General features: G+C 32.5%; 1 protein-coding gene across 2 annotated transcripts; it reads right to left on the bottom strand.

The window, feature by feature from the left end:
- On the bottom strand, nt 2474-5078 carry LOC109362839 (cytochrome P450 714C2-like). Of its 2 annotated transcripts, XM_019608882.1 has the most exons (5): nt 4829-5078; nt 4480-4727; nt 3901-4273; nt 2573-3010; nt 2474-2522 (listed from the first exon to the last, which is right to left on the bottom strand). In XM_019608882.1, the coding sequence occupies exons 1-4, from the start codon at nt 5063-5065 to the stop codon at nt 2585-2587; spliced, it is 1284 nt and encodes a 427-aa protein (XP_019464427.1). In that variant the 5' UTR covers nt 5066-5078; the 3' UTR covers nt 2474-2522; nt 2573-2584. The 2 variants fall into 2 exon arrangements, with proteins under 2 accessions (XP_019464427.1, XP_019464426.1); XM_019608881.1 differs by having other exon boundaries at nt 2489-3010.

Here is a 14202-nt window from a genome sequence, read left to right as displayed (position 1 = left end):
TTACATTCAATAAACACTTGATCTTACTTCTATTTCATTGAGTGTTGTAAGTTGAATCATTAAACTGAGTTTTATTCGTGTGAGTTGTCTAGCCAACAAATTACATCTCTTAGATACATTGGGGAAGGACTGAGAGGTGAAACAAACTATCTGACTATTCAGTTATTCAAACTAAAACCTTAATTCATGAGAGTATTATTATGATTCTTAGGGGTTTTTGAAATTCACATTGGGTTGCTACGAAGCGATTGGAAAGATCCAAGTAAAGAATTTGATTGATAATCATACCACGAGAGTAGGTGCGACTTCAATTAAGTACATGTGTCAGAGCTCGAGAGAGGATGACATATATCAAAGAGCAATTCACCTTCAGAACTTAAAGTTCATGAAAAGGAGCAAACCAAGGATTTGTTAGTGTAAAGGTGATAACCCATATCCTAAGAACTCTTCCTAAATCAGATTTCAATCCCTTTTTCCTATATTCATAATTATTCTTATCAATTGTTTAATTGTTCTAACTTCACTTTTAATTCCTATTTGAGTTAAGGATAAATTAATTGTCATAATTAAAGGAATTTTCCAATCCTCGTGGGATCGATATTTTATTACTTGATGACATAATCGTGCACTTGTGATTTGCCCTGTCAATACTCCCATACAATCATATATAAAAAGCTACTATCACACAGAAATTATTGTAAGACTCAGACACCGATATGTTATGATGTTGTTAAAATCAAATGCAAAAACATTATTTTGAAAAGAAAAAATTTTTGGACTCAGATGCCGAAATGTTATAACATTGCTAGACTCAGATGCTAGAACGTCCCTTTCAGAAAACATTATCGGACTCAAATACCAAAATGTTTTGACGTTGCTGAACTCTGACGCCACAACGTTCTTTCAAAAATCTTGATTTAATTTTTTGCTTTCCAGGACCCTAAGTTTGTTGTGCTTTCAACCAATCTTTCCAGGACCCCGAGTGTCATATGAATATCTAAGTTACGACAACATCCATGCGTTCTCACTTTTAAAACAATCTTTCTAGGACCCCACACCTCATGTGAATTTTTGTGTTCCAACAGTATCCCTGCACACTCACTTTTAATTTATTACTTTCTAGGACACCGAACCTGATGTGAATTACCGAGTTCCGGCAACATCCCTATGTTCTTACTTTTAAATCAATATTTTCTGGACCCCACACATGATGTGATGTTTCGAGTTCCAGTAGTATCCATGTAATCTAGCTTTTAAATCAATATTTCAAAAATCTTGCGCCTGATGTAATTTTTGAGTTCCGAAAGTATCCCCACGTGATCGCTTTTAAATTATTATTTTCCAGAATCCCAAGCCTGGTGTGAATTTCTAAGTTTCGGCAGTTTCCATGCATGCTCGCTTTTAAATTATTACATTCCACTACCCTGAGCATGAAGTGAATTTCGAGTTTCGGTAGTATCCATGTGTGTTCCTTCTAAATTATTACTTTTTAAGACCACAAGCCAGTGCGAATTTTCGAGTTCTGTTACTACCCCTACATCCTCGCTTTAACTTATTACTTTTTAGGACCCCAAGCCTCATGATAATTTCTGAGTTTCGGCAGCATCCCTACGTTCTCACTTTTAAATTATTACTTCTATATAAATTTTTCAGGACCCCGAGTTTGATGTGCTTAAATCAATCTTTCTAGGTCCCCGAGCCTGTTATGCTTTCAAATAAACTTTTTAGGACCCTAAGCCTAAGGTGCCTAAATCAATCCTTCTAGGTCTTGGATCTTGATGTGCTTTCAAACAAACTTTATATGACCTCAAGCCTAATATGCTTTCTAGGACTCTAACTCTAATCTACTTATTTAAATCCGTAAGGGTCCCGAGCCTGGTGTGAATTTTCGAGTTCCAACAGTATCCAAGTGTCCTTGTTTCTAATTTTATTGTCACGAGTTCTGACAGTTTCCCTACATGCTCTGTGAGTTCCAGCAGTATCCATGTATGTTCGATGAATTCCACAGTATCCGTGCGTGCTCGCATTTAATTTTATTGTCATAAGTTTCAGCTGTATCCATACGTTCTCGGTGAGTTCCAGTAGTATCTATGTGTAGTCGTTTTTAATTTTATTGTCACAAGTTTCCGATAAATTCCTTTCATTCTTGTTCTCAATGTTGCTTTGTGATCATTGTCTTCACATTTTTAATAAAATTGACATTCATTTCTTTACTTTACTTACCATGATAATACACAAACCTCAATATGTATACTATCCAGTAAACAATAAGAGAGACAACTGTGAACACTTAATTTTGTCTGACATATTTTCTCAAAAATAAAAAAATAAAAAATAATTTAATCAAAAATTAAAATTTTAGATATCCTAAAATCAATTTCATCTTCAGATAATAACCAACAATCGTTTAATCACCACCACAAATTATATGCATCACATAAAGCCTCCCACTTTTATTATTAATAAATAACTAGTACTGATTCATCACTTATTTATAAAATTATTACAATTCAGCATGCAATAGAAGTTTGCATATATTCTGATAAGTACTATAATGTAAGGCATAAACATAACAATACTATGCCTATATTTTTGTGACCTTGAGAAGAACACCATGGTCAGATTCTATAAGCATATGAAAAACAGGTGAATGACAATAACTTGGTGAGATAGAGAATTGAAACTTCATGAGAATAAGAGATATAATAACCTTAAGTTCAGTCATTCCTAAATGCTGACCAACACATACACGAGGTCCTATTCCAAATGGTATATATGCTTGAGGAAACTTTGCAGCCCTAATGACACCATTTGAGAATCTTTCAGGATTGAACTTGTGTGCATCATTACCCCATAGCTCAGGATCTTGTTGCATTACTGCTATTGGAATTTGAATACCCATCCCTTTTGGAATTATGAAACCATTTATATTTATATCTTCAATTGCTTCTCTATTCACAAATGCTGATGGTGGATAAAGCCTCAACGTTTCTTGAATCACCATGTTTAACTGCAGGTATAGATTAATATGTAAACTAAGTAAAATGTTTAAGAGGATAATGTATCTCCTTATATAAGGAGATAACTTATCTCCTCTAACCAATAAAAATGTGACATGTGTGCTATTTTGTTTATTTTTAAAAATATTTTTATAGAAAATGGTGAAACATGACACATGTCATGATTTCACTGGCAGGAGGAGATAACTTATCTCCTTATGTAAGGAGATACTCCATTCCCTTTGCTAAAGAGAAAAATGTATCTCCTTACATAAGGAGATAACTTATCTCCTCTAACCAATAAAAATGTAACATGTGTGCTATTTTGTTTATTTTTAAAAATATTTTTATAGAAAATGGTGAAACATGACACATGTCATGATTTCACTGGCAGGAGGAGATAACTTATCTCCTTATGTAAGGAGATACTCCATTCCCTTTGCTAAAGAGAAAAATGTATCTCCTTACATAAGGAGATAACTTATCTCCTCTAACCAATAAAAATGTAACATGTGTGCTATTTTGTTTATTTTTAAAAATATTTTTATAGAAAATGGTGAAACATGACACATGTCATGATTTCACTGGCAGGAGGAGATAACATATCTCCTTATGTAAGGAGATACTCCATTCCCTTTGCTAAAGAGAAAAATGTATCTCCTTACATAAGGAGATAACTTATCTCCTCTAACCAATAAAAATGTGACATGTGTGCTATTTTGTTTATTTTTAAAAATATTTTTATAGAAAATGGTGAAACATGACACATGTCATGATTTCACTGGCAGGAGGAGATAACTTATCTCCTTATATAAGGAGATACTCCATTCCCAATGTTTAATATAGTTATATTCTTCTAAGGAAACATTTAGTACTAGTTGGCATTGTATATGAAACATACTGTCTCCATGCTTCTAAGCATGGTCGCGTTTGGAGGATCTCTTCCACAAACTTGAAGTACTTCGGCTCGAACACGATCTTGCCAAACTTGGTTTGAAGCTAACAACATCAAACACCATGATGCTGTAATTGATGTAGTTTCATGTCCAGCTGAGAATATGTTTTTACAGTTATCTATAATGAACCTGTCATGTGATATAGAATTTGTTAAGAGGGTATCACTTTCTTCATAATTATTTGCACCTTCTAGTATCATTTGTAAAAGATCTTTCTCTTCACCATGATCCAAGCGTTCTTTTATGAGTTTCAATATCTTTGTGTCTATCTCTTTTTCAATTCTCCATATTTCTCTGTTGGTTCTGATTGGCATGTATCTACAAGAGAATGTAATATCATCATTAGTAATGATAGTAACCAGTGTTTTAAAGTGTATCCTATAATTGTAATTGCGACCATAAAATTATGGTTTTGTAGTCTCCATAATAACGTCACTGATTACAATTGCGGTAAACACAACATAACTGGAATTAAGAACACAAAGACAAAAAATGTTAATGGAAGATGTGCACATTGTATATACCTAAAACCTGGAATTCCCGCATATGAAAAAACAGTGGACATGGCTCTTTGAATATCTCTAAGCTTTGTGAATATTTCCTTTGCTTCATTATAATTGCTTCCAAAACAAGCTTTTGCAATTACATCTGCTGACAAGTTTTGCAAATCTTCATCAACTTTAATCTCTGAAACTCCTCCATCCCTTTCAACTTTATTCTCCCAACAACTTATTACTGTCTTTGTTGAATCAACCATCAGATTAATCATTGCCTTCAACATCGTAGCATAATCGTATTAGACCGTATTTGGGCCGTATCAAATTTAAGTGGTAATAGAATATTTAGAATGAGAAGGGGTATGTATACACATACCTTGACCTTATCAAGGTATAGTTCAGGAGCAATTATCTTTCTGTGGCGCAACCAAGTTGAACCACTTGATGAAACTATACCTAACCCTAAGAATGGCTTCAAATATTCAGAAAGATAAGAAGGCTTCCCTAGATTCAATGGAGTGTAAAGGATCAGTTTTTTCACCATCTCTATATCTGTCACCATTAAGCATTGTATATTCCCAGTACAAAACAAGAACGTGTCACCTGCATGCATCAAACTTTAATCAAAATATCAACTTAAAGTGAATAGCATTTTTTTAATTCAAAGAGAACATTTGGGATATAAATTAATTTGCTAAATTCTAAGATGATTGAGCCAACTTTTTCAACACCACAATAGACAAAAACTTTACATTGATTCGGTGGACTTTTTTATGACCATGGCTAGCCCTAACTATGATTGAAAGGGTAACAATATGGTTCAAATCAATTTTTAGTGTAATTCAAAAATTGAATCAGAAATAAGAGTGGTTCAATTTATATTATTTTTTAGTATAGAAATTGAACCAAAACAAACATAACAATTTGGTTCAATTTATTAGTTGACGATGTCTTTTATTTTATGGACTATTTCTTAATAATTATAATTTATTGAGAAATGTCTTTTTATAGAACTCAATCACAACTATTATTGGTATTGACTCAATTCTTTTTCCTTTTCTATATCTCTACTTTTTATTTGGTTACATTTTCTTCACTTTTACCATTTTATTTGATGATGTTCTTTTTATTGCATTGTTTAATGGTTAGCTCAGTTCAACTCGATAAGGATTGGTTCGTCTCGAAACTCGACTTGAGTTCGATATGAGTTATTATTTTAGCTCGAGTTCGACTCGGTTAAAGTTCGCGAACTGTTCGGTTCGAATGATTCATTTGGACAACTCAAATAATTAATTAAATTTCGAAAAAAATACTTCAAAAAAGTTATATATATATATATATATATATATATATATATATATATATAATTTTATAGTAATAAGACATGTATAAATAATATGATAAATAAATACTGTTGGGAATAAAAGGATGAATATGATAAAGGTAAGATAACATACTTTTATAATAAATATAATTATTCTAATCAAAATTAAAAGGATGATAATTAATGTCATCATGGAAAATAATATCGGAGAATATTAATTTTTAAATTTATAAAACTCATAAAAGAAGATATTAATGTAAATTCAATTCAATAAATTAAAAATAATTGAATATAATAATAAAATAGCATTTATATTTGAATAATAATTTTGACACAAAATCTCAATTTATAGAAGATATAAATTCACTCAACTCTTATGCGTGCCTGTCTGGATGTGATATTCCGTGTAATTTCATGCTGTCAATGAATTATATTCATTAGATGTCTTACTCTCTTTTATGTTATTTTCTCTTCTTTCTGCTTGTCTTCGATTCGTGTTCTCATTCAGATGGATCGTACTGCGAGGATTTTGAGCTATCGAATTTCGATGTCCCAGGAGGGGACATGGAGCAGTAGTGACGAACACCGATTCACCTACACAAGCCCTTGTGCCTTAGAGACGGAGATGGTTTGTGACTTAATTGATAAGCTATTAGAGTCATTCGATAAATAAATAATAAAGGATCTTTTAGCTTTTAGAAAATGAGTTTGTAACATTTAAAAGCTATTTTTCAAAAAGCTATTTTAATTAGCATTTAGAGAGTGAAAGTAACTTTCAATAATTTTTTTTCAATTTTATCCTTCAAAATTTTAAAAATAACATTACTTAACCCAATGAAAAAACCATATTATTTTTTGTTGATTCATTTTATCTTCAAATAAATAAAAATATTGCATATCAAATTATAAATAAAATAATAAATAAAGGATTAAAAAATTTGAAATAAAATTATTTGTTTTAATATTATTAAATTAATAAATAACTAAATAAATACCAAACAATTCCAGTTTAATAAACTACATATACAATTACGAGCTTCTAGTTACATACACAACTATCTTCATAGTTACAAGGTTCCAACTACTTTTATAGCTATAAGCTCACAACTATCAACTACCACTTAGTTTTGTCAAACAAACTATGATATAAGCTTATTTTCATAAGTTTATCCTTATAAAAATAAACTAAAAATGAGGTTATGGGAGAAAATATAATATTGTTTTATAAAAAATTTAAATACTCAAATTAGTGTGTGTGGGATATAATTAGCTCAAATTAGTTGAGAATAAGATATTTCAAGCTTCATTAAATATATTATTATTACCTTTATTCATTTATTACATTATTATCTAATAAAATTTCATCTTGGATTCTTTAACCATTGTAAGAATGATGGATGTTAAAATAATTCAATTTGCTCTGTAAAATGCATTTTTGGAAAGGGTAAGGGGTTGTTTGCTTTCAAGAAATATTTTCTATTTTAAGTTTTCATTTTCAAAAAATAATATTCATTTCTTCACGTTTATTATTATCATTTTCTTTTTTAAAATTCTTCACTCTAAGCTTCGTAAAGGGAGATAATCACTCTTGCAAATAATTAAATTCTAAATTTTAATCACTAAATAAATAATCAAGTCATTCATTTAATAGTATGTCCTCATATTCTAATCAAAATTAAAAGGATGATAATTAATGTCATCATGGAAAATAATATTCGAGAATATTAATTTTTAAATTTATAAAACTCATAAAAGAAGATATTATTCTAAATTCAATTCAATAAATTAAAAATAATTGAATATAATAATAAAATAATATTTATCTTTGAATAATAATTTTGACACAAAAGCTCAATTTATAGAAGATATAAATTCACTCGACTCTTATGCGTGCCTGTCTAGATGTGATATTTCGTGTAATTTCACGCTGTCAATGAATTATATTCATTAGATGTCTTACTCTCTTTTATGTTATTTTCTCTTCTTTCTACTTGTCTTAGATTCGTGCTCTCATTCAGATGGACCGTACCACGAGGATTTTGAGTTATCGATTCTAGATGTCCCAGGTGGGGACATGGAGCAGTGACGAACACCGATTCACCTACACAAGCCCTTGTGCCTTAGAGATGGAGATGGTTTGTGATGGCTCTACGATGCGTTTCCCTTCACAACATGCGAACTTGGAGGCTTCTTTCACCTTACCTGTTCGGAGATTTGCACCTACTGCACCATCCATTCAGTCTGTGATTCCTCACGGATTCACTGATGTTGGACCATCTACAAGGAGACAGAGTACGAACGATGTGCCCAATTCCCCACTGGAGAAGAGAGCTGCTATATGGACGCTGCCCGATTTTTAGGCAGATGCGGGAGTGAGTTGAAAGTCACAGAGTTCGTCCAACAACCCGGAAGAGGAGCTGGAAGCCGAAGAGGAAGACTGTGTGGATTTGGTCTATATAGAGGACTCCATTGAGGTGGTGGACCTCTCTTCTAATTTTAAGACGGAGGAGGATCCTAGCGAGTGTGCTAGTACACCCACAAACCCCGGACCTAGTCACTAGTGGTCATTTCCATTTCTAGTTGCCTTTGAGGCTAGTATCTTTGTAGGGTATTTTGAATAAACCAGACTATTGTATATATTTTCAGCTTGGACCAGGATGTATTCCGCTTTGCTTTTGTATAAACGTTATCAGTTGTTTTCAATAAAGAATTATTCCACGATATATATATATATATTAAGTGACTTTCGGTTACCACTAGGTAACTATTGTTGTCTTTTCCGCATTTTAGGTTACTTAACGTGATGTCTAAAAAATGAGTCAAATGAAAGTGAAGAAGTTTTAAATTTCAAAATTTTTTTTACCCATTTTTGGGCAATATTGTTGGAGTAATTTTCGGGGCGTTACAACTCTCAGTTCCTCATCAGAGGATTCATTTAGGTGCTCAATTTGGGGAAACAACCTAACTCTTTCTTGATCATCATGGTTAATTCCCTTTGTTGCATCTATATTCAAGTTGATGAACAACTCAGGTTCTTTCACCTGTGATGGTTCTTTTTCCACTACCTTTGGTTTCCTGGCTGCAGGTATTTTATGGTCAAATGTAGATTCTTTCTAAGTTGTTTTTCGATAGTTAGAGGCTATGTGACCTATGGCCTAACACCCAAAACAAAAATCAGGAAGATTGTCATACTCTATAGACACAAAGAACATAAAACCCTCCCTCTCAACCAATATCTGATATGGTAATGTTGCCTTAAGATTGATATCCACAAGGACTTTTGCAAAGTGACCAAAAGTTCTGTTATTTGTTGCTTCATCCATAGATATTGGGGTACCAATTCCCCCTGCTATTGAGAATATAATCCTTGGGCTCCAATATTCTTGTGGAAGACCTAAATTTTTTACCCAAATTTGGCAGTGAGACAGCCTTTGCAAGCTTGGGTTGAAATCTGGTATCCATAAGAAGAGACGAATGATACCTGGTTTGAGGTTCCAAGAACCTATTGCACACATAGATCACATGTCTTCAATAAAGGAGAATGAAAATTCAAAGAATCCCTTCCCTAGTGATATCATATTCCATTTCCCAGTCATGCTGCATATTGTAGTGAGCTTAGATTTCAAATCAACATATTTGATAGGGGTGTCACCCTTCGATAGAATAATCCTACCATGTAGATGACTCTTACATCTTTGGAGTCCTGCTTGATAGTCATCTCCTAGTATTATTATGGCTATTGCATCCCCTTTAATGCAGGATTGTGGAAGTTGGGAAACAGAGATATCACGAGTGTTTTTCACCACATGAGCAAAGGATTTTGTTGGAAGAGAAGGAGCTTTTGTTGAAGCATCCGGAATACCACCGAGAAAAGACCAAGGTATGCAGTGTTCATTAGACATTTTTCTGAGAAGTAGTATTAGATCCAAGAAAGTTGGAGATTTGTTCCAAGAAGTTAGGAGAAATTCCCAGAAGTTTGGAAGTTTTGAAACCCTAACAGAGCCATTTTGTTGATACTTGTTAATTTTGTGTAATTGAATGAGAGATGTATCAATTTTATGATAATGAATTGATTTGTTGTATATTTCTTTTTTGATTTATCTCTGATTGTTTAATTTCAGACAATGCTTATTATGGATATAAATTTGAGACAATGATCATCATGGATATATTTTATGATAATGAATTATGTTCAATTTCATTCAAAACAAAATATTGAAAACTTAATCAAAATATAACATAATGGAAGTTGACACTGTTCTTTAGACTCATGTACCTTTTTTTCTCAACTGAGTCTCTTTCAAAATGTTATCTTCTACTTTGTATGAGAAATATAATTAATATCGGTCATTGGAGTTGAGTAGTTTTATTGATAAAAATGTAATCATTTTATAAAATTGGACTTGCATTGGTAATACAGGTATAACATGTATTCTTAATAATGTGTATGTATGAGTAACATGTGTGTTTTAAATATGTGAATGCATGAGTAATGTGTTTTCTTAGCAATATGAATGTATGTGTAACATACGTGTTTTAACCATTAAAATGCGCAGGTCACATGTGTAGTCTTAACAATATGAATGCACGGGTACCATGCGGCAAAAAATATTGTCCGTGCAAATGTACACGTAACTTGCTAGTAAGATGTTGTTGCGAATTTATTATAATTAGTATGTTGATAGACACTCCATGCCTACTAATGCACATTCATATTTTCTAGTATTGAATATTTAATTTTTATTTATTTCATTTTAATGAATTGTTTCATATTTTTTATATTGAGTGTACTTGATATTATAATATTGTGATTAAAGAAATATAAAAATGAATTGTGATATTATTAAAAATTGTCATTAAAAATTGCATTGGTGGTTTGATATTTTTGGTATATATAACTTTCTCTAACTTCAATCGATATTTTTTATCGTGTGGAAAAACATTGTAATAATAGTTAATTAGAATAGCAAATTAGGTAAGGGGAAATTATACCATATAGATAATTATAAGATATTTTGGCTTTAATTTATACTAGTGTATCGATAAGCAGTCTGCCAGTCCACATTGTACGATACTAAATATTTCGTTTTAATATATTTCATTTTGAAGAATTGAAATATATTGTTGTGTTTGGTTTACTTATATTATATTTTTTTATCTTTGTTATAATATTCAATTTAAGGTGAAAGAGATAGATATTGTGATGGTGGTGGTTACATAATATTATATGATTTTTTTAGAAAATAAATCATATACTAGTGTGTTGACAGACACTCTTCTGACTGTCAATCTATTTTTCAATTATTTGTAATGTGTAATCTACATGTTGTAAATGTCTGGTAGTTTATAAAAGAAGCGTCAATTTACATTGACACAATCATAATTTACATAAATATGAAATTATAAATTATGAAGGGTAAAATAGGTAAACACAAATTATACTATGAGTAATTATTTTTAGTTTTCCCTTTATTAAATAGTATATATATAGTTGAGAAGAGATTCGTTTATATCCAAGTTTAAGTTACATTAGTTACATTGAATCTCAACTACTCATTTTCTTAAATCTAACGGACTAAATGAGTGAGTGCAATAAGTGATGAGAGAGAAAAATCTTAAATAACTTTTAAGTTTCACATATTTGGTCCGTTAGATTTTTTAGGCAAAGGGTGTAACACACCCCACATATATTAATTAGGAAAAATTACAAAAGAGAGTTGAAGTAGAGAACCTATAGTTAGGCAATCCTAATCTATTTCTACCAAAGTCCTCTACTATTAGTGTAGGGCTTTCATTCCACCAAGTAAAAGTTCTAGACAAAATTCCAAAACTAGCAAGCTTATCTACATAAGCATTGCCTTCCCTGTGTATATGAGTGATCCAACAATTCATAGACTCCATTAAAGACTTGCACAATCTCCATTTGTTTATGAGCTTCCAAGGGACATTGACTGAGTCATGAAACATGTGAGTAACCAGTACAGAATCACATTCCAACTAGATTGAGTTCCAACCCTTTTGATGAGAAAATTGGATAGCCATTAATGTTGTGGTCAACTAAGAAAATAAAGCATGTTGAGTTTCAAAAAAAGCTGAGAAATCACCCTTATGATCCCTGAATATTGCTCATCCTCCAGTTAGACCTGGTGCACAATGAGCAGTACCATCCGAATTGATCTTGACTCTGCCAAAAGGAGGATGATTCCAAATGATTTTCTTAATGTTTGGAGCTTTCCTGTAATTAATTGCCACTTGAAGGTTCCTAAGAATAGAGAATTCATGTATAGTAGAGCTAGCAAAAAACTTTGTAGAATTTATAGACATTGAAGTTGCCACTTTGATCTTGTTGATAGCTTGGTTAACAAGAAGATTCCTATCCTCAAATCTGCTTTTGTTTCTGCAATGCTATATTTTGTTGATAGAGTGAATAATTGTAGCTATGAAAACTTCTTTAAGTTGATTACTCCCCTACCAATTGCTTATGAGAAGAATACTAGAAATAGATGATATGTTGATAGGGATTGCAAGTGTGCAGCTAATCTAGTTCCAGATTGCCTTAGCAAATGGACAAAGAAGAAAAAAAGTGCTTAGAAGTTTCAGCACTAGCCCTGCACATATTACATATAGAAACCAGTGAGCAGCCTCTAGCCTGCAGATTTTCATCTATTGGCATTTTGGTTTTTATAAGTCTCCAAGTTGTAAAGGATTTTGAAGGATGAATGGAGCTAGACTAGATGATTTTGCACCAATTTAATTCAGGAGAAGGAGGGTTGATACTCTTAAAAGCCTCTTTGAGATTTAATTGGCCATCATAAGCTTGTTGTTACATTAATTTGTCTTTGGTGTTAGAGATGAAAATTTTAGAAATCTGTTGAACAATCTGAGGAAACTTGTCAGCTAGCTCTTGAGGGATTATCCAATTGTAGTTGATAGTCAAATCAGCGACTGAAGCTAACAAGCTAGAGTGCAACTCTAGAGGAATGTTCAGCATATCAACCAAGAGGATGCCCAACCAGTTATCATTCCAAAAGTTTATCTCCCTACCATCCCCCTTCAACCATATTAAATTGGATATTGCAAGGTGCAGATTCCCTTTAATACCTGGCCAAATAGAGGACTTGTAGTATTTATTAGGATGATTCCTATGAGTGTCAAATCTTGTCCTGAAGAATATTGCCCACTCATGATCACAAGAAAGCATATCCCGGGCTAACTTAAGCATTGCAGCTTGGTTTATTTTCTTTAGAGACCTTAATCTTAAACCCCCTGCTTTAGTAGGATTACAGATTTTGGACTAAGCGACTGTTACCAACTTTCTGACCTTGACATCCCTTGACCAAATAAAATTCATGATGCAAGAGTCCAAGTGTTTTAGCAGTTGAGATGGCCAATTGTGTATGTGGAATCTGTAAATCAGCATGCTCTGTATGACTGATTTTACAAGCTCAACCCTTCTCATGATTGATAAGGCTGACCCTTTCCACTTAGCTAACTTGATGATGATTCTATCAGCAATACCATGAAAGTGACATTTCCTAGGTTTCCCTTTAAAGAGGGGAACGCCAAGGTAGTTAACAGGGAGGCTGCTAGCATTGAAACCTAAATAAGCTGATAAGTTTGCCAATTTTCTGGCAGTTGCATTAACTATGTAGAACTTGCATTTGTTGATATTCATGCTTTGACCAGAAACCTGAGCATAATCAAGGATCAGGTGTTTGAGAGCTAACAACTCCCTTTTAATGCCTCTGCGGAAAATAAGAACCGTATCAGCATAGAGAACATGTGAGGGAGTGAGTAAGTTTCTGGGGCCAGAGATTGGTTTAATCTTCGAGTTTTGAAATTCATCTACTAATAACATCTTCTGCCAAACAAAATAGGAGGGGGGAAAGGGATCTCCTTGTCTAACCCCTCTCTTGCAGTTAAAGTAGCCTATATTCTTACCATTGTTGTTTATTGAAAGCTTTACTGAGTGAAGGATTGTGTTAATCCAAGAGATGAATTTCATATTGAATCCAAATGCTTTTAAAGTATCAAGCAAAAAATTCCAGTCTAGAGTGTCAAATGCTTTCCTTATATCAAGCTTAATAGCCATGTTTCCACTAAAAGTTTTATGGTCTAACAAATTAATGGCCTTAAAGGGTATGCAAATGTAATCCTGAATAACTCTACCCTTTTTGAAACCTCTTTGCTGAGGAGAAACAATTATGGTTGTTATGGAAGCAAGCCTATCAACAATGACCTTTGTGATTATCTTAAATTGGAAATTAGCTAAAGCAATAGGTCTATAGTGTTCTATCTTCTCTGCATTAGTTGCTTTAGGAATCAAAACAACACTATTTGAATTCATGTTTGTAAGAATCCAACCAGATTTGAAGAATTAATTGACTGAATTACAACCATCATTACCAACTATATCCCAATGATTC

This window comes from Lupinus angustifolius, chromosome LG12, assembly GCF_001865875.1.
Source record: "Lupinus angustifolius cultivar Tanjil chromosome LG12, LupAngTanjil_v1.0, whole genome shotgun sequence".
Lineage (NCBI taxonomy): Eukaryota > Viridiplantae > Streptophyta > Magnoliopsida > Fabales > Fabaceae > Lupinus > Lupinus angustifolius.
The sequence above is the reverse complement of the archived record's forward strand: the minus strand, read 5'-3'. Positions and strand labels throughout refer to the sequence as shown.